The following is a 26605-nucleotide window of genomic DNA, read 5'->3' as shown; positions in this document are numbered from 1 at the left end:
TGAGAGCATAAAAGTCGGTATAACGACCTTTTAAACTGAAAAAGAAACTTAAATATGTATTAATGTGACGGTAATATCTTCATTTAACCTTGAAGTCCCGCCTTGAAGTGGCAGTGCAGATTTCTTTGGATACGTGTTTTCACGGCTTAGCATCGCTTCACTGCAGTGAAACTTACATAAAGTTACAATTTTTTTTTTTTGTATAAGTGCTTCCACGGCTTAGCACAGCTCTGCTGCAGTGAAACCACCTGTACAGATTGTAACAGGCGGACTAGTATGCATTTATTCGTTCGTCTCGAATAAATCGAAATTTCCAATAACTTAAAATTGATTCAAAGTGAATTCAAATATTGCATTATTCGTTCAAATATTTGAAACATTCGAATGTTTGCACAAGCCTAATACACACACACAAACATACACATGCACGAGAATTTTGTGCTATACACGAAAATTTCTTACAAACAATTATTTTTGACGCTATTAATAGCAAAGCTAATGGTCACTTTAATATAACCGACTATATGTTACAGCATCTGAATTCGTTATTATCGGGGTTTGAGTGTATTTGACTGAACACTAAGAAAAGCTGTTTTAAATTATACGTAGTCTTTTGTCCAGTAGAATTCATTTCTACGGAGCAATATAGATTAGCAGTTAAATTGGCTTTTTGTTATTGTAGGTGGGACTCATATGATTATTAAAGCATTAGTGTTTTGCTGGTTGGGTTTTGCCAATCATGTTTTTTTTTTTCTTCTTTTTTTATATTGTGGTTGCTTTGTGTCATTTTGGGTGTTTTTTCTTTTTGTTTTGTTTTGTTTTGGGTTGACTTTAACATGTAACGAATTATTGACCATGGTTGGCCAGTGTTAATGTACAGTGAGGCAATATTATCGCTGTTTGTGAACCGCGTATGTGGCCATCGCATAAAAACTTTCTTTGTTTCGGCTGAACCAATAACATCTCCCATGCATAAGGTAAAAGTACAGGGGAAGACGGAATCTCTAAGAGATAAAAAAATTCTTGGAACACAGAGTCTCTCAAGCCAGCATTTTAACAAACAGACTTTTCTTCAAGGTTGCAACAGTTGCAGGCTTGAACAAAACATGTTTATAGGAGTTTTCGTATTTTTTTATGCAAGCCATTTCACTCTAGTCATATGTCTTCTTGAGCACAGAAAGTATGATACTATTTACAAAGTGTCTTCTATCAACATCTACGTAAAAATATAGGTACTCTGCTTGCACCAATGATCTCTAGACTCGGGATGTACTGTGGAAAAATTCATGTCCTGCTTTCAAACGTAGTGCAATTATGTAGTAGCCATGCCACTTCATGACATAGGTGTGGGCTTATCTTTCCTGTGAAGAATTTTGTATGGTTCGAAATAAATTATTATTGGCATTACAAATTTTACATTGAATCTAGTCATTTCATCCCAAGGGTGAATAAGAAAAACATAAATCGGTGCACGCTAAGAAGAGTTATACAATCAAGAAATTCCAAGTGTGAAGAATAATGAGACTGATACTTAGGCTAGTTGTAATGCATATTTGAATCGCAGTGAAAATCACACATGCACACGGAGAAGGACCTGAAAGCATATGCTAACCTTGACCTTTAGTACTGAAGGCCTTTCAGTCCTCACAAACTATTCAAGTGATGTTATGGGCTTGTGGCATGTGAACCATCTAAGTGGCACATAACGTGTAGGTTGGAAATGGCTTATCACATTAGCCAGCTTGCTCAACTTGTTTTTGTAGTCACTGACATCATGCAGTGTACAAGGTGTAATAATAGATAGCTGTGATGAGGTGCACTGATGAACATGCTGTACCACTTGCTTTGCATACCATTTCCTAATCTAAATTGAAGATGTTATTGTACAATTTTGAAATAATACATGAGCACAAGTTGCATACCAAATCCTCATTCAAGTTTATTCATTCATTTATTTGTGCTCCTATGATACTGCATGGCCTACATTCAATAAAAAAACGGCTTAACAATACCTCCATTTTGTATCTGTGTGAAAATAATATTAATATGCAGCTACCCACTACTCATAGGTATTTATTCAGTGCTCCTTGTGTGTGTCTTCAGTCAGGTAGCCGTTATTACGGGGGGCCCACGGTCTCTTGAGTTGCGTGTCATGAGGGCCAATACCGGGCAGGAAGCGTCCAGCCAGTGGCAAGGCAAAAGGTAGCCAGAAGAAAAGAAAACATTTAATTTGCAACATATGTACAAAACATCTGAACGAGGAAGCACTATGACGCTAAATGTGCTGACCTTTTATAGGGGCCAAGACACTCAAAGAGGAGGGTGAAGCTCGACGGTTAAAACGCATGCGTCTCTGAGGGACGCGCTCAGTGTCCATGGCGAACGCACTCAATGTCTCTGACAGACGCACTACTGGTGGGTCGTGTGGCACTTTTCAGGTAGTCGGGCTCTGGGCACAGCCTGTGGAAGCCTTTACAGTGATAGGCCGCAGCACACTCGTAACAGCTTCTCCTTTGGGGTAATGTTGACCCAATGGACAAGGGTCCACAGCCACTGTCCAGAGGGTCACTCTGCGAGAATCAGAAGTGATTCTTCCTTGAAACACCCAGAACAACTGTTAACATGTAGCGTCAGCCCCGGCTCACTTGTCATCCTGGACTGGTTCCGGCATCCGGGCTCGCCCTCTGCACATGTGTGTGTCATCGCAGTGATGCCCGCAAGGACCCCCTAAGACCTGCCAGGCTCATTTTACCACAATCAAAGTTGGCAGGCGAGAGGGAGAAGAATCTACTGCCCGCTCAAGTGATCGCTTCCCAAACCAGGTGGCGAAAACCCTTCGCATGTCCAACCAAGCTTACACAAAAAAACCCTTTTAAGGAACTTCTTTGTGATGCATGTGTCAAAATCCTTGTTAAACTACCTGGACGCTTTACAGAATATCTATCATCAGGGTAGCAGAGGGAAGGGTCCATGTGATGGACTTGTTCCCTGTCGTATGGAGACAGACACATTGAAACAACCCTTGCCCGCACGCGAATGTCCACTGGCACGAAACCAATCAGACAAAATTTCTCTGAGGCAGTGCCCTCTGCAACCACATTCACCTCAGAAAATTCATCAGCACTCTTGCCGCTGAAGGAGCTGTGTGCTAGCAATCTGTTACCGTCTGTTTTGTCGCTATACTCCATAGAACTGATCGTTACTTTTCGAACATTCTGCTCATCTAGAGCATTACATACTGATGGAAGTACCTCCGACTGTATACTCTGTGCTTTGACGAGTGTGTCTGCACTATTCCTTTTCACTCAAGGAAATCCTGTCTATACTACGCTGAGAAGTCGAATCTTTCTTTACGAGTGACTCATTCACCTCGTTTTCGGCCATGCTTGTGAAACCTGTTTAGAGTTTGAGTTTATTCAACCACGTGACAAGTACACGAAAATACACTGTATACGTGATTTGGTGCGAAGGGAAAAAAGCTGCTTTTCACAGCTTGACTGGCCCCTTCACCCAGAAAAAATCTAAACTACAAATTTACAAAAACTACAAAAATTACAGGCAGCGGAAAGTGACAATACAAAAAGAAACATGCATGTGGCCCATGACAGCAAATAATAGAATGACAACTCTGAAATCCATACAAAAATATTCATAACAAAGCAATGTATGAAAGAATAAAAACTGAATAAACATTACAGAAATCACCCAACATTCATTTATAACACAATCAGCACATCCGATTTAACATTTCAGTTTTAGACAATATATGCAGATTGCTTCCTCCGACTGGCTATGGATGCTGTTCTTACCATCAATCTCAGCCGTGTATTCGGTGTTTCTAGCACTAGCTTCATCTCGAGTTTGTTCTCTCTCTGCTCACTGAACACTCGCACGTTTCGCCAGCTCAGTCTGAAGCTCAAGCTGCTTTAATTCACTCTCAAGCAATAAACTCTTTTTCATTGGCACGCCTCTTTTTCTCAATTGCCTGATGCTGTTTCACTTCAACTTGGCTCTTTTTAACAATTTTTAAAGATTCTAGAAGCTCGCTATCATCTACTTCTCAGGCAAGTAATGTCCTAATGATGTGCGGCTTCCGTACGGCATTCCCCATGTCCACTCCCAGTTCTGTGCAAAGCACTAACAAATCAGGCTTGCATAGTGAATTGAGATTCATGACCACAAGCTCAGACTTTGAACTCTTCTCTCTATCTATTCTTTATCACCAAGTGCTATTACGCAAAGGGACTGAATATTGATAGAGAATACCTGACAGCTTCAAGCTCAAGAAGTATTCTTAAAAGCCTGGCAAATCTCAAAAGGGAAAAGTCCAACACTCACATAGCTGCAGTCACGGGTTCTGTTGTGTTGTCCACGTTTTAGCTGGCTCAAGTTTCAAGGTCCACTGCAATCCTGCCGATGCCAACCAGTTGTTACAAGAGATCCCAGAGAGTCTTGGGTAGTGAAAAGCGAGGGCTGCCCGGGTGCTCAGATTTGGGTACATGTTAAAGAACCCCAGGTGGTCAAAATTTCCGGAGCCCTCCACTACGGCATCTCTGACATTCATATGGTGTTTTTGGGACGTTAAACCTCACATATCAATCAATCAATCAATTAAAGCGAGAGCCAAGAGACTGGGCGAGGAGCACCAGGCAGTAACAAGGCAAAAGGCAGCCAGGAGACAAAACATTTAATTTACAACGAATGTAGAAAACGTGGATGAGAAAGCACTTTGGTGCTAGATGCGCTGGCCTTTTATAGGCGCCGAGACGCTCGAGGAGGAAGGTGCAGCTCCACGGTTAAGACACATCCAGCATCTCTGAGGGACGTGCCCAGTGTCCGTGGCAGATGCACTCAGTGTCTCTGACAGACGCACTCAGCATCTGAAGGTGGGTCGTGTAGCACTTTTCAGGTAGTCAGGCTCCGGGTACAGCCTGTGGGAGCCTTTACAGTGATGGGTCGCAGCATGCTCGTAACACCATATTGTCTAGACTTCACGTTTGAGTTATATTTCATGTTTCTGCTCCAAAGATGTATTGATTTCATGCTTTTAGATATGTTTTTAACATAACTTATATTATTTTTCGTCTTATGAGCCGGTGTTAGTTTTGTTTATTTTCTTCTGTGCATGTTCATGTATTCTCCCCTACAGACCTTTTTGCTGTTTATAAAAACACAGGTCCCGGACGACTTCCAGTTTTGTGTGCCAACGCAGCCAAGTAGCATTGGCAGGGAACGAAAGCCTTAACGAGTAGCCCACTCATTTTCAACAGTTTTCTCTCCGTGTCTGGCCAAACATTTCAAACAGATGTTCTTATAAGCTACACACAGCGTTATAAGAGTTAGTTCTTCACCTTCAGCACCTTCCTTTTACCTGAAAGCAGAAAAACAGTTTTTTGTTACCCTAGCACAACATAAAAAACAAGCTTTCTGCTTTAGTGTTAGGTAGCGATAATTGAAGTGACCAGAAGTTTCTTGGGAAGCAGCTCGTGCTACTGTTATTGCAATCTTGAAAGCAAGCAAAAAGAGGAATATATATAAACGGGGTATTGTAAATAAATACCAAACAATGTGCCTCATGGATAATGTGCAGATCAAATTGAAATATACTAGTAAACACATACACAGAATGCCACACTTGCATGCTTGTCCAGTCATTGCAGCATTATGTCGAGTAGCATCATCTCTTGCTGGTCCTGTAAAAAGTAACATTTGATGTTGTTTGAGCCAGCTTACTCCAGTATGACCTACATGAAATATTGTCAAGTCGCACATCTGGAAAGCAGCTTTGTAATGGCTGTTTTGTCCTGTTATACCCAGGTCGTTACAACTGGAAGACATCATGGCTCTTATGGCACTTTTGTATTCTTTATTTGGGAAAAAAACACTCGGAAGTGTAAATGACAAGCAGATACTAAAGGTAAGTGCATAATAAGGAGGTAACACATGTTAGATAATCTTGTGTGTGGCTCATTTCATAGGGTAATTGTTTCAGGCTGAGATTGTAGCAGCTGTATACCAAGCAGCAGCAGACCAGAACTTACCCGAGTTCTTCAAACATCTCGGTAAGTGCATTTGAGATCATTGCTAAACATAACGTTGTGTGCCAGGTCATCTATAAAGGTGTCTCTTGGTGTTCTGACATCCTGATGGTATAAAAAAAACTTCGTTATTCAGGTAATTATACACTTTCATTCCTCTGTGGTTTTGCAATTTCTCCTATTGTTTTATGCTCTGGTCAGAAAGCCTTTATGTACAGTAGTGTATAGAAAAGCCACATAAGTGCTTTCAGGGGGATAGCTTTGGGTGTCTTGTTGCATAGCGGTACCAAAACCAATGTGGCCTACATCACTAGTAATGCCATGCTGTGATGTCACCATGTGATGCCATCATACTGTGACAGCGCTAAAAAATTCTTGACATCATCAGTTTACATCATTGCTTGGTCAGAGTTTGATCGCTGAGAAAGTGCTACGCTGCATGAGGTTCAGAAAACTTGGGGATTGGAGATGAATCATGCAATTAAGTTATTGACAATTCAGTTAACTAAAAATATGAGTGCAATTTAATGCGTCTACAAAACTATGGCTTGTCATGTCTTAATAGAAATCTGGTCGCCAATCACATAATGCATTACCAACTCTATAACAGACTTTTGTCTTGAAGTATTACTGAGAGTGTAAAATGCCACAAAATTTTCGTACTACTTTAGAAATTATGCCATTCAGTTTCAGATGAGGGGGAGACACTGGACGAGGACACTGTAATTCAGAGGGTTGATGAAATCTTCAGAGCAATGGAAGCTCTCAGAATATCCAGAAATCAAATTGTGAAATACAGGTAAGAAATGTGACCATTCTGTAACTGGAGAGATTGGCTAAACCAGGGTGCTTCTCAAGTCTTCTTTGGCTAAACCAGGGTGCTTCTCAAGTCTTCTTACCAAACCATAAGGAACCGATAAATTTTTTTACAGCTTTCTAATACATTGTCAAACATTTCTGAAAGAGTTCTTCCACGAGTGACACCATGCATCGTATGAAACAATGACTGCACTTTGGTGGACTCAAGTGCTTAGTTTTGAAGTGAGAGCAGCAGTGAAGACACGAGAGCTTTTGTCCAATTGTGTGATTTCCCGCTCAAGCAACACTTGTGCTGATTTAACGACTCTCCAGACAGTGACACATTCTTCTGAGTGCACATTGTATCAGTTATGTAATGTTGGATTAATACTGAGTGCAACTTTCGTTTTTCTTATATCATTTTTCCATTAGTACGTTAGTCCATTAGAAATGCTTCAGCATGTATTTTGTGCACATGCTGATTGCACACAGAAACAAACAAGCTGTCTGCTTTCGTCACACTCATTAATAAGAGACCATCATTAATTGAGCTGTTTGGTCCTTGACCTCACGTTACAAACAATGCCATGGTTATGTGACGGGCTATAGCTTTTACACAAGTCACTAAGCTAGGCACACTGTTTCATAAGTTGTCAGGGCATGATGGACTTGTATATATGCCCTCTTTATTTTGCCATTACTATTCATTTTCTCTTTGCTTCACTGTCCTCCTCTACTCCAGAGTAGCAAGCCAGGACAACCTATATATAGCCCAGGCTGACTTCTTTGCCGTTTGGGAAGTCATCATCAACCTGACTATGCCCACTGTAGCGCAAAGGCCTCTCCCATGATCCTCCAATCAACCGGGTCTTGTGCTTTCTGCAGCCACGTTATACCTGCGAACGTTTTCATCTCATCCGCCCACCTAACTTTCTGTCTCCCATTCGTGCGTATGCCTTCTCTGCAAATCCAGTCAGTTACCCTAAAGGATCACTGGTTATCCTGCCTGCGTGTTACGTGCCGCGCCCATATCCACTTCTTCTTCTCAATTTCAGCTATGATATCCTTCATCCCGGTTTGTTCCCTGACCCACTCTGCTCTCTTCTTGTCTCTTAAGGTTACACCTATCATTTTCCTTTCCATCGCTCGCTGCGGCGTCCTCAATTTAAGCTGAACCCTCTTCGTAAGCCTCCAGGTTCCTCCTTCGTAGGTAATTACCGGCAAGATGCTGCTGTTATGTACCTTCCTTTTTAGGGTTAGTGGCAGACTACCATTCTTGATCTGAGAATGCTTTCCGAATGTGATCCACCCCATCCCTATTCTTCTAGTTATTTCACTCACATGGTTTGGCTCTGCGGTTATCACTTGTCCTAAGTAGACATATTCCTTTACAACTTCCAGCGTCTCTCCACCTATTGCAAAGTGCTGTTTTCTGTTGAGACTGTTGCACATTAGTTTTGTACATATTAATTTGCAGACTTCCTCTTCTGCATATTAATTTGCAGACCTCCTCTTCCGCATTCTGTGTCCAGTTTAGTAATCCTGAGCAGTAATGCATCCCCTGAGTTACTCATCAAGGCAATGCCATCAGCGAATTGCAGGTAACTAAGATATTCTCCATTAACTCTTATCTCTAACTCTTCCCAATTTAGGGCCCTGAAGACCTTTTGTAAGCACTCGGTGAACGGCGTTGGAGAGATCGTGTCTCCCTCCTTTACACCCTTCTTTATTGTGATTCTGTCGCTTTCTTTATGGAGAACTATGGTGGCTATGGAGCCACTGTATATTTCTTCTAGTATGTTTATGTAGGGTTCATCGATGCCCTGATTTCGAAGTGCCTGCATTACTGCCGATGTCTTGACTGAGTCAAATGCCTTCTCATAAACTATGAAAGCTATGTATAAGGGTCGGTTGTATTCTATGCATTTCTCTATTACTTGATTGATAGTATGAATATGGTATATTGTAGAGTAACCTGTATGAAATCCTGCTTGGTCCTGCGATTGATCAAACTATAATGTATGTAAATAGTTTGTGGAGAACGGACAGTGCGCTGATCGGCCTGTATTTTTTCAAGTCCTTGATGTCTCTTTCTTTATGGATTAATATGATGTTGACATTCTTCCAAGGTTCTGGTGCCCTTCCCGTCAAGAGACACTTTGTAAGGTGGCCAGTTTTTCTAATGCAATTTTTCCATCTTTCAGTAGTTCCGTTGTTGCTTTATCCTCACCAGCGGCTTTGCCTCTTTGCATTTTTTCTAGGGCATTCGTTACTTCCCCTGTTGTTATTGGTAGGACGTTGAATTCATCTGGGCTATTATTATTGTTTTGGCTTCTGTACAGCTCTCTGTAGAACTGGTTTATGACCTCAACCATGCTATTCATATTGGTTATAACATTGCCTTCCTTGCCCCTTAATGCAGGCATCCAATTTTTGCCTGTAAGCAAGTTTTCTTTCGCAGATTTTAGCCTTCTGCCGCTTTTTACAGCCTGCTCGATTCTCCCCATGTTATACCTTCTCATGTCAGCTACCTTACGCCTATTGATTAACTTTGAAAGCTCCACTAGCTCTATTTTGTCGGCTACATTTGAGACTTTCATGGTTTGTCACCTGTTAATAAGATTTTTTGTCTCCTGAGACAGTTTTCCAGTGTCCTGTCTAGTGACTGTACCTCCGACTTCAATTGCACCCTCTTTGATGATACTAGTAAGATTATCGTTCATTGTGTCAATGCTAATGCTGGTTATCTCTTTTAGAGCATTGAATCTATTCTGAAGTGAAACTCTGAATTCGTGTAGTTTCATTTTCACAGCTAGCTCATTAATTGGCTTCTTGGATATCAGCCCCGCCGCGGTGGTCTAGTGACTAAGGTACTCGGCTGCTGATCCGCAGGGCGCGGGTTCGAATCCCGGCTGCGGCGGCTGCATTTCCGATGGAGGCGGAAATGTCGTAGGCCCATGTGCTCAGATTTGGGTGCACGTTAAAGAACCCCAGGTGGTCTAAATTTCCGGAGCCCTCCACTACGGCGTCTCTCATAATCATATAGTGGTTTTGGGACGTTAAACCCCAGATATCATTCTTGGGTATCAGTTTACACCTTTGCTTTTTTAAATCTAGGTGAATACAAGCTTTTACCATTCTATGATCACCGCATCAAATCTTGCCAACTACTTCTACATCCTGTACAATGCCTGGGTGTGCACACAGAATGAAGTCTATTTTATTTTTAGTTTAGCAATTAAGATTTCATTATGTCCACTTACAGTTAGCCCGTTTTCTGAAGAAGGTATTCAAGAGTCATGAGTTATTATATTCTGCGAACCCTACATATAACTCCCCTCTGGCATTTCCAGAGTCGATCCCATATTCCCCCACTGCATGTTCTCTGGCCTGTTTTTTGCCTGCTTTGGCATTAAAGTTGCCCATCAGAATAGGGTCATTGTACGCCAAACGTCCCAGCCATTTTGGCGACCATCTCAAATGTACTTGAAAAAAAAAGTGCTGATTTGTTGCATTGAAAACAGTGAAATGGTAGAAAATTTCCGAGATATGAAAGACCTCTCAACCTGCTAAACTTTACGAGAAAAAATTATTAATTTCTCAAAAGCATCATTTTTGTCCATATTAAGACGCAATTTACACCATGTAATGGTCCAATTAAAAATCACCTTTATACTTAAATTGAAAGCAAATAGACAGTTATTTTCATATAGCAAATCTTATCACTATATTTTTTCTTTTAATGAAAAAATGATTTTTGAACTTTCCTACTCACGGCAACAAGAAATTTCAAGGCGGCAGCTGTCGTACGACCCAATGGGAAGATAGGCGCTAATGGGAAAGTTCAAAAATATTTTTTCTTCCTTAAAACAAAACATGTAATGGTAAGATTTGCCATATCAAAATAACTGTTTGTTTGCTTTTGATTTAAGTATAAAGGGGATCTTTAATTAGACAATCACATGGTGTAAATTGTGTCTCAATATAAACAAAAATGACGATTTTGAGAAATTCACGATTTTTTCTCGTGAAGCTTAGCTGATTGAGAGGTCTGAAAATATTTTTTTTGTCAAGATATTTCTTCTGGGAAGTAAGTATTTACTATTCAGATATTCTTACAAGGTGCAGAATTTCAATAGAAAAAATGCAAACATAACGCACTTTGGCTAAATTTTTGGAGACGTATGTCCCAGTAAAATTACAGTAATATTACTGAGCTTCAAACACCTTATACACAAGAACCTCTACTTAACATTTAGACCAAATTTGATATAGAAAGAAGAAGCGGTACATTTAAAATACATTTTTACACAAACAACACCCAAACGGCATTCCGGGAAGTTCAGAAAGCAGCCACGTGACCAAAACATTTTTTTTCTTTCAGAAATATTCTACCGTTTCACTGTTTTCAATTTAGTATATCAGCACAATTTTTTTCAAATACATTTGAGAAGTTTGCCAAAATGGCTGGGATGTTTGGCATGGAATGACCCAACAGTATACTGTGACTTTACTTTATTAATGACTGACTCTAAATCTTTCTAGAAGCATTCAACCAAATGATCATCATGGCTCGATGTAGGCAGATAGGCCTGTACCACCTTCATCTTGTAGCTTTTATTAAACTTAATTATGATACTTATCACCCTCTCACTGATGCTATAGTATTCTATGTTGCCAGGGATATTCTTGTGTATGAAAAACCTTACTCCCACTTTTTTTATGTCAACTAATCCACGATAGCATAGGACGTGTCCATTCTTCAGCACTGTATAAGCCTCACGTGTCCTCCTAATTCTGCTGGGCCCTATTACATCCCATTTAACACCCTTAAATTCCTCGAATAGCACAGCTAGACTAGCATCACTAGATAGCATTCTAGCATTGAACGTAGCCAAGTTCAAATTCCAATGGCAGTCTGTCCGGTCCCAGAGATTCTTAGCACCCTTCGCTGCGTTGCAGGTCTAACAGCCGCCTTGGACAGTTGCTCCACAGCTGCTGAGGGTTTAGGGCCAAGGGTTAATTGGTCCGTTCATAAGGTCGTGGCCAAGTACTGCACCAGCACCAGGGTAGCCAATCCTGCTCTGGTTAGGGAGTCCATTACCGGCAGGTGGTAGCCAGTGAGGCCGCACCCCAGACCTCTTCTTTTTTTTTGTCCTTTTTTATTTTTTATGATTTTTTCATCACCTGTTTTAAGTAAATATATGATTGGGAATGGTCCAGCATCTGCATACGAACCTAATTTTGTCATTGCATGCTAGGCTGCTGTACAAGCTCTAAGCAGGGGGCCCTGTTGCACTTTCTTAGCAATGTAGAATACCACCTAACCACCTATCATCTCTCAACTTCACATGACTCCTAGCTCACCTGGCTTTTTCTTAGCTGTTTAAGTTTATTCTTCCTTTAAAAAAAAGATACCAACACGGTTTCGAACGTTTGACCTTGCTAACTTAGGCTGGCTTAGCGCCTTGGTTGACCCTTCTTCTAAAGCGTTTATTCTCTCCTAACGTCTTCCTATCTCGCTCCATTTTGACATTTTTGGCTTAAAAGTGTCCGCAATGTCGGAGTTTTGCTGATTTCGAGTGGTCGCACTCCTACTTTGACGTTTCCAGTCTACTGACGGGTTGTGCGCTCCTGTTTTGCGAACTAATCGGCTACCTCTATGTGATTGTTACATTGAGCATATAAATCTCGAGTGGTTGGAGTGCAAGAAAAGTGGACATGAGAAGTTTTTAACTGCTAAAGAATAGACTGCCGCTGCCTTTAAAGGCTTACTCTAGTGATTTTTCTAGGTCAGTGGATCTCAGTGAAATTCACTGGGTAAGTTCATTTGCACATTTCCGTCATTCATGCCAAATTGCAGGCTTCAAAGTTTCACAAATTCTTTTAAAACGAGTTTTATATATTGCCTCCAAACGCTCACCTCGCTTGCCAGAATTAATGGCAACATTGTGTGTGTGACGTTGATTTTTGCCTGGTGGAAGTGACAGAACTGATGTGCCACTGCAATGTCCTTGTCTGCTATGGATTGTGTGGGTTCGGCCGGCGCTTCCTTTGTTGAGCGTGCGATTTCATTTTTCGTGTTAGTGGGCATGCGATATGTGGCAAGTGGCGTTGCGCTATGGGCCGCATGCGATTCGCCATATAATAATCATAACAGCGGAAGCGTTTTAGCCGAATGCCGCAGGCATGAAGTTGGACTGCCCGGACCGGTAGTGTCATCTGGCGGCGTTTATGCACAACCAGGCAGGTTCGGAAAAGGATTATGTCTCACGTAGAAGTGCACTCGGTTAGATTTCGGTTTCCGTATTGCGGTTTTTTGCTAATTAAAAATTATTTTCAAATTTATTGAGCATTTGAGCTATATGGCGCGTAGCAAAGGTGTCTCACGAACGTAAAAGTGCCATTATTTTCAAGTGGTCGAAAAATCGCAGCAGTTCACCTTTAAGGCTGTGTCCTATTTTGTTGGCGTTTCGGAGTAGTAATTAAAACTATGGTAAATAGATATAGTAGTAGACATTGGTCTTCAGTTGGGAGTCAGATATACGTACTATTTATTACATCTATGGCTAGCCTAGTAACGTTGAATAGTAGATGAAAAGGTAAGGAGGGAATTAATTCTAGTTCTAGAGAGCGGCGAAAGGCAAGAAACTTCGTATGAAAGTAATGACATGTTTGCATCACTCATTGCATAGCGTCAGCTTGAATTGATAGACCCTGACGACTCTCGGCACCACACACATACACAACGATAAGTCGACACGACACGTTTGGAAAGTAGCTGACTCTTAATTATGTGAAATCTTTATTGCCACCTGGGGTTTTTCGTTCACATTACTTACCATGAAACATAATTGTAACAAGTTAGTTGGTGGGAAAATTTTACAGAAATTTCATTTGCTTCCTGCAAACAATAATTTATTAAAAAAATCAGAACTATAGTCACATTATCAAGAAAGAGAAAATAGACAATCACCCATTAGTAGCACGAAGCCACAAGGAAATCCATATGGATTTTTCAGAAAGAAAGCGTTTTAGTGGCTGTAAAATTTGCTCTGGTTCAGGGTTTAAAACCAGGACTAGCACTTTTCCGGGTCAGTGACTCTGCCAATCGAGCTAACCAGGGAGCTAGCAGTTAGCAGCGCGAGGGCAGATTCATTGACAACTCAAAACACGTGGACACATAGTAATGCAAATTACTTTTGTGGAATCTCGCAAGGGGCGACAGAGTTAAAAAAAATGAAAATAGACAACTTTCTATTTGTAGCATGAAGCCACCTCGCAGGATTCCACAGAACTCGGTTGCATTAGTCACATGATCATTTTCACATTTTCGAATTCGTGGCTTTTCTGCATAAGATGAGTGTCGATATAGCCATTATTCATACCATGAAAGCTTTCTTTTATAGCAACACTATTAGTGGTAGATCGCTTCGAATTTTCAGCATGATTATTCATTGTCCTCAATCGGCTTAGAATGTGACTTGACCCTAGAGATAGTGTAATGCCCAGATGAACCTTTACGTGGCGTTGACCCCTTTGCCGATATGGGGGTGAAATGCAGAACAGTTTAAGACCTTTGTGCGTGTGCTTGATAGTGGCTGGCATGTGTGGTGCGACAAAGATGCACATCCTTACTCTTACTCTAGTATCCACAGACATATTATCAGTATGTAAACTGTAACTAAACGCACACAGGAGAAAGCAAGAAGTAGAAAATGCACACAGAAAAAAAAGAGCAGACGGTACATGTATGCGTGAGGAAATTTGAAATGTGCAATAAAGATTGCATTAGTAGTATAATTAGGAGTAAAGGTTGTCATCAATGTCATAGATATATGCAAACATCACTATTTCAACAACAGTTGTGCAAAGCAGCCAAAATAGTAGCAACATTAAGGCAAACAAACATTGTGGTATGTGTATTTTGTGGTATGTATATATGTCCTGTTCAGGGAGATTGCTAAGCACACACACCAAGCTAGGCAAGAAACAAGCTGTTCTCACCATTAAACCAAGCGCAAGTGTAAACACTGCCAAAAAGCTGAATTCACTTTGTGATACATTTTGCCAGGGTGTTCAACAACTTCACTGGCAAACCATGTCAGCAAGGACGAGTTCCAATCACTTTTTTTTTCTGTCATCTAATTATGAACACTAAGCAAACAGCACGTGTGTTAATACTGGTGCTTTTACTCTCAGCTTTTCAGAGAAATCACCGATATGTATTTCTTTTTATCATGTTAATCCTGTCTCATAGACTACTGATGAATAGGAGTGATGAACAAGATAGAATGTGGTCATTCTATCTGGAATAATTGTTATGAACCTAAAGTAAGCAATGAGTATGTACTGAGTATTTTGAGGCTTCCCATATTACGATTTTTCTAGTTCATTAAGATGTTTTATACACACTTTCTTTTGAGTCATTTGCATTTGGTAGTTAGTGTAGAGCAATATAAGCCATTATTGGCTCATGACCATAAAAGACTAGTGATACAAAACATGCGTCTAAGAAGAGCTAGCTATACTTTACATATTGTCATGGTTTAAAATAAAAACCATGTAGCTGACTATAAAACTGATTATATATTTGAAATCAGCATAAAAATACTATGTAAACAGCTAAAATACCGTCGCCATAAGCTACAGATTAAAGAAACTTCTCCTCTTCAATAGAGGTGGTCTATGAATTCAAGGAAAGCACAGTGTGTGATTCCCAAAGTATTTAAAAAATGCTTCTTCAAAGATGTCACACTCATTCGAATGCACTGCTCAGTTTCAGAGAAAAGGTGATTGAGGACATGTTTGCAAGTTGCTGCTACAGGCTGGGATAAGCTGTTTCTTGAAAAGAAACACCTGACAAATTTTCTAAGGGTTTCTCTCGTGCAGGAGCATTCTCGAAGAGGGCAACCTGATGCAGCCAGCAGTGTACAAGCCCTTGCTGAAGCAAGTGCTTGAAGACATTTTTGACCCCAACGTGTCAGAGGCACCGCAGCTTGACTACCACTCGGGAGGGCTCAGCAATATGTTGAAAGCGGGATTCGGGTAATCCAACCCTCTGCTTACACTGTGAAATGTCAGCCTAGTCTTGCCATCCAATGCACTGGTTACTCGCAACCCATTTGTTTGAAAGTTTTGAGAGCCAATAGCGTAGGATGATGAATTGTGCACTCATGTAGACAAGGCTGATGCTATTTAGCCAAGGCTGATGTAATTCCATGTTCATTTTTGCTTATTCTTTGTGTGAATGTAGTTTGCATGGCCAGTGCAGTGAAAATTTTTCTTAAAACTGCAGCATTTTGAGACGTCACCCCTTAATACTCAAAACACTGCTATTTGTCATGTTTAAAAACCGTAAAAGAATAGAAATACGTTTAGGTATGTAATCTTCATTTACTACTAATACCCTGGAATTTCACGCACACAGTCAGTGATTCTGTTATGTGCTCCATGCTGACAATAAGCGTTGATTTTCAGGTTCCTATCTCATGCACAATGAATTACCTTTGGTACATTGTTGGCTATAAACCTAATAATTGGCTGCTTGTCATACTGTGACACCATGTGCCTGTGTAAGGCTTACAGCGAATGTAGTGTCTGCAGCACATTACTACATTGTGCATGGGGATCTCGGTATCCGTTTTATGCCAAGATCTCCATGTCTCTGGCTGTCACTATATGCCAGAGAACTATTACCATAAATATTTTTGTATTCATGCTTACCGCTGATTGTTGTGAGAGAGGTTTAGTTTCTCCTCAAACTGTTAGGTGTTTGTGGATTATCAGGTTACTGGGTGAGATAATGTCTAGAAAATAAGTTTTTGAAGTTTGCCATTGACGGTCATCTTCCCATTTGGTCATACAACAGCTGCCACCTTAAAATTCTCTATTGCCATCAGTGGGAAAGTTAAAAAATTATTTTCTTCTTTAAAAAAAGGTTGTAATGATAAAACTTGCCATATAAAAACAACTGTTAATTTTCTCTCGATTGAGGTATAAAGGTGATTTTTAATTAGACCACCACATGGTGCAAATTGCATCTCAATATGAACAAAAATGACGATATTGTGAAATTCATGATTTTTTCTCGTAAAGTTTAACAGCTTGAGAGGTCTAAACATACTTTTATTTTCTCAAAGTACACCTACTATGGAGTAAGTGTTCACACTGCTCAGATATGTATACAAAACGCAGTATTACAATAGAAAAAATGCAAACACATTTTGGCAAAATTTTTGGAGGCGTATGTGGCAGAAAAATTGCACTAATATTACTGAGCTTTAAATAACTTACAGAAGCACCTTTAATAACATATACACTAAATTCGGTATAGAAAAAAATTTACACTTCTAAAAAATGAATTTTTCACAAGAAACACCCAGACAACATTCTGGGAAGTTCAGAAGGCAGCCACTGGACCAAAAAGTTTTTTTCTCTCTGAAATATTCTACCAGTTCACTGTTTTCAATGCATTAAATCAACACGATTTTTTTCAAATATATTTGAGATGATCACCAAAATGGCAAGAGACGTTTGGCATGGAATGACCCATTTGTGATTATCTGTGTACCAGCAGATTTTTAATTTTACCCTCGGGGTATATACTAGTACATTTCAGCGGTAGAAGGACAATGCACAGCAATAAAAAACAAAGAACACAAAGCACATTTTACGCAAATATAGCTGCTTATTATGAGGCAAAAAAAATGAATACTGCCAACAACATTATAAAACATTAAAAAAAGCAAGTGATGAACAATAATTTTATTTTTGTTAGATGATAAAGGCAAAGTTAATTAAGAGTTAAATAAAACATCACTCATGTTAATTACACAATGATTGTTTTAAGAATATTATTAAATTGAATAGAGTCAGTGATGCTTGTTAACGGTGCAGGCAGAGAATTCCAATCATTACAAGTTCTCCGGAGATATGATCGGGCATATGTGACTGTGTTGTAATGGGGGACTGTTCCTTTTGTTGGTGATTACGGCTGTGAGAAATGAAGGGAGCGGGTTGGATTAATTGCAAAGTATCAGATTATGATAAAAAATGCCCCCACCTCTTCGAATGGAAATCGTGAGGAAATTCGAATGCGTGAGTAAATGCGAATGCGTTGCGTAGCATCTATAACAGCATTTTGAACGTGAGAACCCAGCGTTAGAAGAATGGTGTTTTCTTTTTTTTTCATACACCTTGCAGCCAATAGCGGCATTTGACGCATGTGGCATTTTTCTGTCGCGACAAACGCGGCATGCATTTCCAGCTATAGTAGCTAGCGTGCACGGTTGAAAATACTATGAAGTGAACAAAACAAACTGCGTTCTCGGCTCGGCATTGGCATTCCACAGCGGCGTCTCGAGCACACATTTCCGGATGTTCTTGAGAGGCGCCCAGCCAGCGAAGGATCGAGAGTGAGGTGCGAGCAGAGGGGAAAGTGGGGCGCAGAGAGGAGAGAGAGCGAACAATGAGAGAAGGAGTGGCGAAGCACTGCACCTACCCTCTTGCTGCACTCTCGCACCACATGCTCTGGTTGCTAGAGGCGAGAATAAGCACGCACGCCCGCTTCTGTTGCTATGGGAGAGGGCGGTGGACGGATACCGACGAATGCTTGGCATAGCCCAACTAAGAAATGCATTCGCATTTAAAAAATTTATGAATAAGGCAAATCTGAGTGTGCTTTTGGCAGGTAGCTAGCGAGATGAGGTTTAAAGATGTCTTCAATTGAATTACACTAGCTTAATGATAGTAATTAGCCATAATGAAATGATCTGCACCATTTTGAATGGATTCTAACATGTGAGATAATGTTTCCTGATCAGAATTCCAAACAGATGAAGTGTATTACATTCTAGGATAGGCGTATGTAGTATATAGTAATTACCTACTTTAGTGATGATGTAGCAAGAAAGAACTTTCTTTGAAGGTAACCCAGTGTTTAATTAGCTTTGGGGGTTACACATTCCATATGAAATTTCCAGGACAGAGTGTTAGTTATGTGGACTCCAAGGTATTGGTAAGATGTTACAGTTTTAAGGGGGTTACTAAGAAGAAAGTCAGTTGGACAAGTTGTATTCGTGTAAGAAATGCTAATAGACTTGCACTTCTTAATTTCTAGTTCCAGTTTACAAACATGACACCAATGAAGTATGTTATTGAGATAAGACTGCAGAGAATTAATATCATTGTCATTAGATATTTTACAATCAATTATACACTCATCAGTGAATAAACAAGTTCTGAAAGTAATGCTAGTGGGCAAGTCAATTATATAAATAAGGAATAGCAGAGGGCCAAGTACTGATCCTTGAGGGACACCAGAACTAACTGGTGCAGTGGAAAAATTAACATCGTTAGTGCTAACGAATTGAACACTTTTAGAAAGAAATGTACAAATCACATTAAGAACTTCCAGATCAATTTTTAGTACACTTAGTTTATATGAAAGCAGTCAATGGTTAACTTTATCAAATGCTTTAACAAAATCAGCAAATATATAGTCAGTTCTAAAAGCGAAGTCCAAACAGAAATGCAAATAATTAGTAAAGAAAAATAAGTTTAGTATCACACGAAAAATACTTTTGAAATCCATGCTGAGTTGAAGAGAAGAAGGTATTATCTTCAAGAAAATTATTAAAATGAGAAAATATTATAATTTTCATTACTTTATATGATATACATGTGCAAAAAATATGGGATGATAGTTCAGTGGATTATGTTTATCGTCGCTTTTATGTACAGGAATAATGGCAGCAATTCTTCAGTCTTCAGGTAGTACACTGTCCTGATATGCATTTCAATATAATAGAACTGTATCCTTTGGTGTTCTTTAAGAGTATGCTAATAATCCCATCAATACCGTGAGAAGACATTAGTTTCAGGTTACCGATAATCGTGACGATGCCATGCCAGTCAAACGAGATGAGATCCATTGCATAATGATTGTATGATTGAAGCTGAGGGCACTGGGTATCGTTAGATGAAGAAGACAACCTAATGAATGTGTTGTTTAGTACAGTATCACAAAGATGGTCGGGAACAGGATTGCCGGTGGGTGCAAGCAATGACACTTTACTGGTGTTAACTAGTTTCATTATACTTCTTAAACATTTAAGGTTGGTCTTCAAGATGTTCGGGAGGTGGTACATGACCTCAATCTTTGGTTGAGGAAGTTGAGGAGGAAAATGATGACTTTGGAAGTTGGTAACTTTTAAATGCCCGTAGCTGTCTTGAATACGAGGTACTTTGTATTTTTTCGTAAAAACAATTTACCCTATTTGTTGCCCAACTGTTTTATATTTAACTTTGAAAAGACCATTTTAGGGACCACTGAAAATTCTCACATGGCAAAAGGCACGCCACAAAACAAAAGTGTGAAAACCTTTGACCGTTCTATGTATTATTGGTTTGAAAACAGGCCCTTGTTGTTTAATTTGAAGCCACAATCAGTTTTAGCCAGTGATCATTTCTTTACGCTTTTGGGTGACAAACATAAGTCATATACGAACCTAAGTAAACAGCACCTCGTGCAAACTTGGCCCACTGGATGGCATGCTGTGGGATATTGCATGCCCCACGACTCACCAAATAACATAACCTTGAGGTGCGACTACGCGAACTCCTGGTGCACTCGTCCTTTGTTTCAATTTCGCTCACACAATGAGTGGTACACATTGTGCCAGTGTGCTTTTAACAAGGGCTTTTATTCTTTAAAAAAATTTTTTGATGAGCTTGCACTTATGTCATATAACATACTATAGTAAAACTAAAAGCAAAGTCATGCTCAACAAATCCTGCAAAAGATCGGTGCATGCTTGCAGAATACCTTGAAAATCACATGATTGCCACTGGTGCACTTTTTTTTTAGCTTTCGTGATCTGCATATTTTGCACCCGTGGTAAAAGTGAAAGTGAGACTATAGGATGGCTACTTGCTGAAACACCAAGCAACTATAGCAAGGCATCAATGCGTGACAAATCTGCATTAATTTGCATCAGCTCGTGCATAGTTTTGTGTTTTGTGAAGTGAATGGCTTCTATTTCTCTCTGCATGCTTGTCTAGTCATTTGTTTACGACCAGTACAAGGCATCTAAACAAGATAAAAAGGCCACCTTTTTCTGAATATCAGGGGATCCGAGTACTACTATGTCTGTTCTGTTATTTTTCATACACAAAATGCCTCATCCCATCTCCCACAAGAGGCCATGTATGTTGACCTTCTTATTTAGAGCAATGAAAATTGGAGATGCTGTTCCCGTCCTGCCTCTAATAATATTAGACTAACTGAATGGAATGATGTGTGACACCAACTTAAATATTTAGGACAAATTAACGCTCTTCTGATTCTGGTTGTTTTCTCTAGACAAAAAAGTTTTTTCTTTTTTTTCCTCCAAAATATGCTTTTTTTTCTCTCAAAGCGGAGATATGCTTTAAACATTGCATGTGAAGTGGACTGCTCACGGTTAAAGAAACCCTGTCACACTTTTCCAAGTAACCACCAAATTGCTTCACCAAAGAAGTTTATTGCCTCACAAATCGACAGGTGCACAAATTTTTAGAATTTGTCTAGTACGAGGAAAATTACAAAAATGTGTTGCACACTGTGATAGCTTTCCTTTCTCTCGTCCCGACTAATGCGCTGGCAGGTAAGCAGGGAGGAATGGCACAGGAGAAAGAAGCTGTCACGTGCGCATCATCACCTATAGCACTTTTTTTCTTTTTTTCATAGAATGCACTTTCTTTCAATGTGATCACGAGTGCACATACGGACACATGGCAACCTCCCACAACAACCTCTGTGCAGCTCATGATACTCAGCCGATGCCCAAGAATTTGGGCATATGGCGTGATCATTTGGGCATATGGCATCATTTGTTGAAAGCAGATGGAAATATTTTTAGTTGGACTAAAAATTTATTGTAAATTCCATGTAGTGTGCTGTGTTGTAATGTTTGGCTCGCGTGTTCTCAGAAGCCTCCACTACCGATCAACATTTTCTGACCACGGCGAGAAATTGTTCTTGGGTCCCTTTGAATCCAGGGAAGTGCCGGAGAAGGGTGGCATTGGGTGCGGAGGGTTAACAGCGTCCCCCAAATTCTTGGCTGCCTCACCGTTGTCCCTTCAAAAGCAAATTCATTCAAAGCACAACACATAAGTTCCCCACGTCCCTTCCCTCCTTGAAAGAACTCGCTTGTTGCAGCTGCCCTTCAGTAGAGAAATCCTAGTGTTCATGCAGCTTATAAAGGACTGGCATGTCACATGAGGAAACAATCCTGTGGTGTACAACACGTGATGCATCTGTCTGCGCTCCACATTCTCTGCGACTCTTAACAACCGACAGGCAGTAAAAAATGTTCATCGTATCATTGCTATCACTAGTGATTTCTCACTGGCAGTACACATTGTACAAAAGACATGAACTTGACATTTGACATCTCTGGGATTTGTTCCCAGAGGAAAACAAGCAGTAGCTGATTTTCAGTTTTGCCGCCATTGTTGATGCAGGTTGACCAGCTGTAAACTAGTGCTATCATTCAAAAAAAAACCATAAACATTGAGGGTGGAAAAAATAATTGCCTCCCTCCATGCCTATGCTTATTGCCAACATCATTGGCACCCTGTGAGTTTAGTCTACAGCCCCCTTATTCTGTGTCTGCATCACTGCCAATTTTCAAATGAGGCTTCATTCTGCTATAATAATAACCGCCATCATTGTCGAGTATCACAGTTCGCGATACGTGGAGGGCACAGTGTGAAAACACGCAGTGGCAAGAGCTTGCTGCAATATCAAGGCACTTCACTCTTCTGGTCCTGTATGATTCAGATGCATTCTGTAGTCCTTCACACGGTGAATTGCTAGGTGTGTGTCTTATAGTTGATGAGCATGAAATTGCTTTACGAGGCATTTTGCTAGCAATGTTGGTCATAGCTACACAGCGTACTTTTTCCAAATGAAAGCTATGTACCACATCTAATCGAGTCAGAGACATTTCAAGAATTCTAGAATGACTCTTCTCAAATGATCCTTCACCTTTCCCTGACTGGCCTGTAGTCAAAGAAACAGCTCTCTTACAGACTGCACAGGTATGAAGAGAAAGTGCAAATGATAACGTGCCACAATCATACACCTAAGGGACAGACAGCTGAGATCGGCAAGTGTGACAACAGAAAATATTGCTTGCACTGCAAGCACCAACACTCGTGTAATAAAGGGACTCTCACCAGCCTCGTTCCAAATTCCTGTTGTGAGCTAGAATTTGTCATACGCAGTACAGCAAACATTTTTCCGATCAATTCATTCATGCGGGAGTTAGAAGAAACTGAGCTGCCACGCTACCATGCCTTCAGAAAAGATCCTTATTTTTGCCACCCATAAGGGAGCACCAGATTCAGGTACCTGTCTCTCCATCAAAAAACTGCTGGGTGCTGGGCAGTACTGACAATTGAATTCAGTACCTCCTTCATTGAAAGTGGCCCCTGCTTGACCACTGCTGTTCGACCCAGGGGGTCTATCGACTGTCTGCATTGCCTTGGCTGGTATCCGCAAGAGCAGTGTATCTTTCCTTTACTCTCTTAAGCATCATGTTCCATAATGAACCATGCCTTCCTTTTTCTTTGTTCATTTATTTATCGAGCTCTGTCTCCTTTCTTTTCTTGCTTATTTAGCTTCGCAGTGCATCTCCTGTAGTGGAAATGTGCACTCCACATAGCACTGTGGTCAATGACCTTTCAAGGAGTGCTTCTTATGTAGGGCACACTTGTGTAACCATCATTCTCATTTGGTTGTCAGATTGGTTGCAATCTCTTGAAGTTGTTTATACTACAACTTTACTGTAGGTTTTGTTTTTCATGTGGCAAATAGTGCAACAAACCGTAACGACTCATGTCTCCTGCTTTCTGATGTGATAGACTGATGAAAAAAAGCTTGTTATAATATGTACAGTGCAGAATGACGTATGGACTTGATTCAGAAAATTTTGGTGCTGTTTACTAGGCATCCTCAAGGGTAGCACTCACGAAAATGCCACCTTGCCCGAGAAGCCACAATTATGCTGATGCATGTTTTTAGTCTTCAGGGTTAATTGTTCAACATATCCCCAATAAACTGAGCTCAATACATACTGATGTGTTACATAGATAGAAATTGAACTTGTTGCAGTTGGTAAACACAGCAGGCTTCATTATGAATGAAAGTATGTGTGACAGTGGAACAAGAGTATGCAATGACACACTGCCAATCACATATGCACATTTGATATGCTCCATTTTAAATGCATTCTCGTGCACTCAGACTTTTCAGAAGCACGAGCAAGCCGCTGCCAAGGGATAGTCCAGTGCTTATCGTCTTCATTATCGGTGGCGTAACAGCTTCTGAAGTGAAGCTTGTGAATGACATCACATCATCAAGAAAATTGACTCAACAGGTATGTACAAGTATTTAGATAGGAAAAAGCAATTTTACTTGGCAGTTGCTTAGTATGCATTGTCGCCAGAGGGCACATAATGTACCAGAAATACGAAGTGTCAGTTTTCTGAAAATACTTGGTAACTTCCAAGTAACGTGGCACGAAAGTGGTTTGCACGAAAGGCATGCTCTTGAATGCAATGTGGGTGCTTGGCAGGCAGGTGTGTCCCCTCATGCAGGGTACTTTGGGAGGGGCATGTGTCTGGTTTAACCAGGGTGTAGCCCTGGTTCAAAAAAACAAAAGTACAGTTGCAAGATACCCACTACTCATAAATCATTGTAGTTTCGGGTGTAGGGAAGCGCCAACTGTGCAATTTTTTATCATTCTGCAAAGATGCTATTGCATATATTTTATTAAGTCTAGTCGGTATTAAGTGTGTTCAAGCGGGGGGGGGGGGGGGGGGGAGGGATTGATTTGTGAGGTTTAACGTCCCAAAACCACCATATTATTATGAGAGACTCCGTAGTGGAGGGCTCCGGAAATTTAGACCACCTGGAATTCTTTGACGCGGCTCGGAGAGGAGGCGCAGGGAAAACGAACGGTACACGACTACTAGGGCCTACAACATTTCCGCCTCCATGGGAAATGCAGCCGCCACAGCCAGGATTTGATCCCGCGACCTGCGGGTCTGCAGCCGAGAACCTTAGCCACTAGACCATTGTGGCGGGGTGGCACACAGGGGGTCGACCATGTGAATGCCACATGGTCACACCACGGCTCCAATGTCACCCATACGAGAGTTCCTTTTTCTTTTCCACTAATCCACCCTGTGAATCGCCCCTCAGACAGCAATATATGCCATTTGAAGTACAGTTTTCCGTCCATTTAATGCTTTATTTCTGTTTCCATAGGTCATCGTTGGAAGCACTACATTAGCCAAGCCACACCAACAGCTCAATCTTCTCCTCGGGCATTCCGTCTGAAATGTTTGATTAATTTTTAATAAAAATAATAAAGTACAACCTTTGTACGTGAGGTCACGTGTGTGCAAACATTAGTAGAGGTTCGTGAACGGTTGCGCCGATCAAGGGCCATCTGCGATCGTCCACAGCCAGCTGTAACCAGGTCATAGCAGTTTATATTCCCGGATTTTCGTCGCCGTCGTGTAGGCTGCAACAGTGGCACCAAGTAGAGCTGGAACTAGCACTTGGTACTTTTTGCCGTACTGCACTCGAAGCAGCTGCTGACCAATGTGAACAACACAGTAAGATAAAGACCCAGCAGCTAGAGTCGACAGTGTCGTCCGAGTGACGCCTTCCAAGAGCGAAACAGTTCTTTTGCACGATGTATTAGGAGCTACAGACTGCATGGCAACAGATGCGGCAGGGGATGCAGTGATGGAGCGACTGCAGTTATGCCTACGTCTGGAAGCGCTGAAAGCTACAACACTTCAGTGGCGCAGTAAAGTCACTTGGTCCGGGTCTTTGTAACACAGGTTACCTGATGCTACACGAAAAAAAAAAAAAAATGGAGCACGTAACGTTCAAGTTGAAACCACGGCGAAACTGGAAACCAGCTGGAAACCACAGAAGTCCCAATCGTCATCCGATGAAACCGGTCCTAACGTTAGCAACGCTAGGACGCCGAACCGCTAAATCTGGACACTCCACAGACGCCAGACTAAACACGAGCGACTGTTTTCACATAGTTTTCACTATTGATTAAATATTATTGTTTGTCGCCATAGAGTTTCATAAAATAATACCTAGAGCGGAAGAAGTACAGGCTTCGGATCTGCTTCTGGTGAATCACGTCCTTGAGATTTGCGACGCTTCTTTTCCGAGTGTAAAACAAAATAGTATAAAGTTAAAATAAAAATAAATTGAAACTTGCTTCATTTTTTGTACGCAAGTTTTATTGCAAACGGTTTTTGTGATTAAACGGTCAAAGTGAAACCTGGACAAATTTAACCACCAGGGTGTGCATTGCGTTTCAAATTTGGCATCAAGATGTAATAAATTTATTCTTAGAACATTTAAAAACAAACATTCTTGGTTTGCCCTCTAAAGTACGCAATATCTTTTTTTAAAAAAATGGGAGCACAGTATTAAGTGAGAAACACTTAACGTTTTGTCTGCTGCGATGCCAGGTGCGTCTGTTCAAGTCGTCTGCCCTCAACACACCTCTCGTTTTGTTGTGAAGTCGAGTAAGAAGTGCGTGGCGGTGCGTCTACTTCGCATTGCCGTCGTTTTGCAGTTGATTTCAACCAGTTTTAGCAAGACGCACTAACAACAAACGTGAACTCAATGTAATATCCTGCACTGGCATGGGACGCCACATCTATGCGCAGCGGTAAGTGGA

The 26605-nt window shown here is 40.7% G+C and overlaps 1 protein-coding gene and 1 long non-coding RNA gene across 2 annotated transcripts in view; one reads left to right on the top strand and one right to left on the bottom strand.

The window, feature by feature from the left end:
* Positions 1–25266, top strand: part of LOC119161112 (sec1 family domain-containing protein 2) — a 59833-nt gene extending 34567 nt beyond the window's left edge. The window contains exons 10-15 of the mRNA XM_037413451.2: positions 5818–5917; positions 5993–6062; positions 6726–6837; positions 15729–15884; positions 24130–24262; positions 25156–25266. Coding sequence (XP_037269348.1) covers positions 5818–5917; positions 5993–6062; positions 6726–6837; positions 15729–15884; positions 24130–24262; positions 25156–25227 — 643 coding nt within the window. The 3' untranslated portion in view covers positions 25228–25266. The remainder of the gene's footprint in view (positions 1–5817; positions 5918–5992; positions 6063–6725; positions 6838–15728; positions 15885–24129; positions 24263–25155) is intronic.
* Positions 1967–26593, bottom strand: LOC119161113 (uncharacterized). The gene is made up of 3 exons (XR_005108424.2): positions 26372–26593; positions 5622–5693; positions 1967–5371 (listed from the first exon to the last, which is right to left on the bottom strand). It is a non-coding gene; the product is annotated as an uncharacterized LOC119161113 (long non-coding RNA).
* Between the last annotated feature and the right edge of the window lie 12 nt (positions 26594–26605).

This window comes from Rhipicephalus microplus, unplaced genomic scaffold (genome assembly GCF_043290135.1).
Source record: "Rhipicephalus microplus isolate Deutch F79 unplaced genomic scaffold, USDA_Rmic scaffold_49, whole genome shotgun sequence".
Lineage (NCBI taxonomy): Eukaryota > Metazoa > Arthropoda > Arachnida > Ixodida > Ixodidae > Rhipicephalus > Rhipicephalus microplus.
This window is presented reverse-complemented; position numbering and strand designations above follow the sequence as displayed.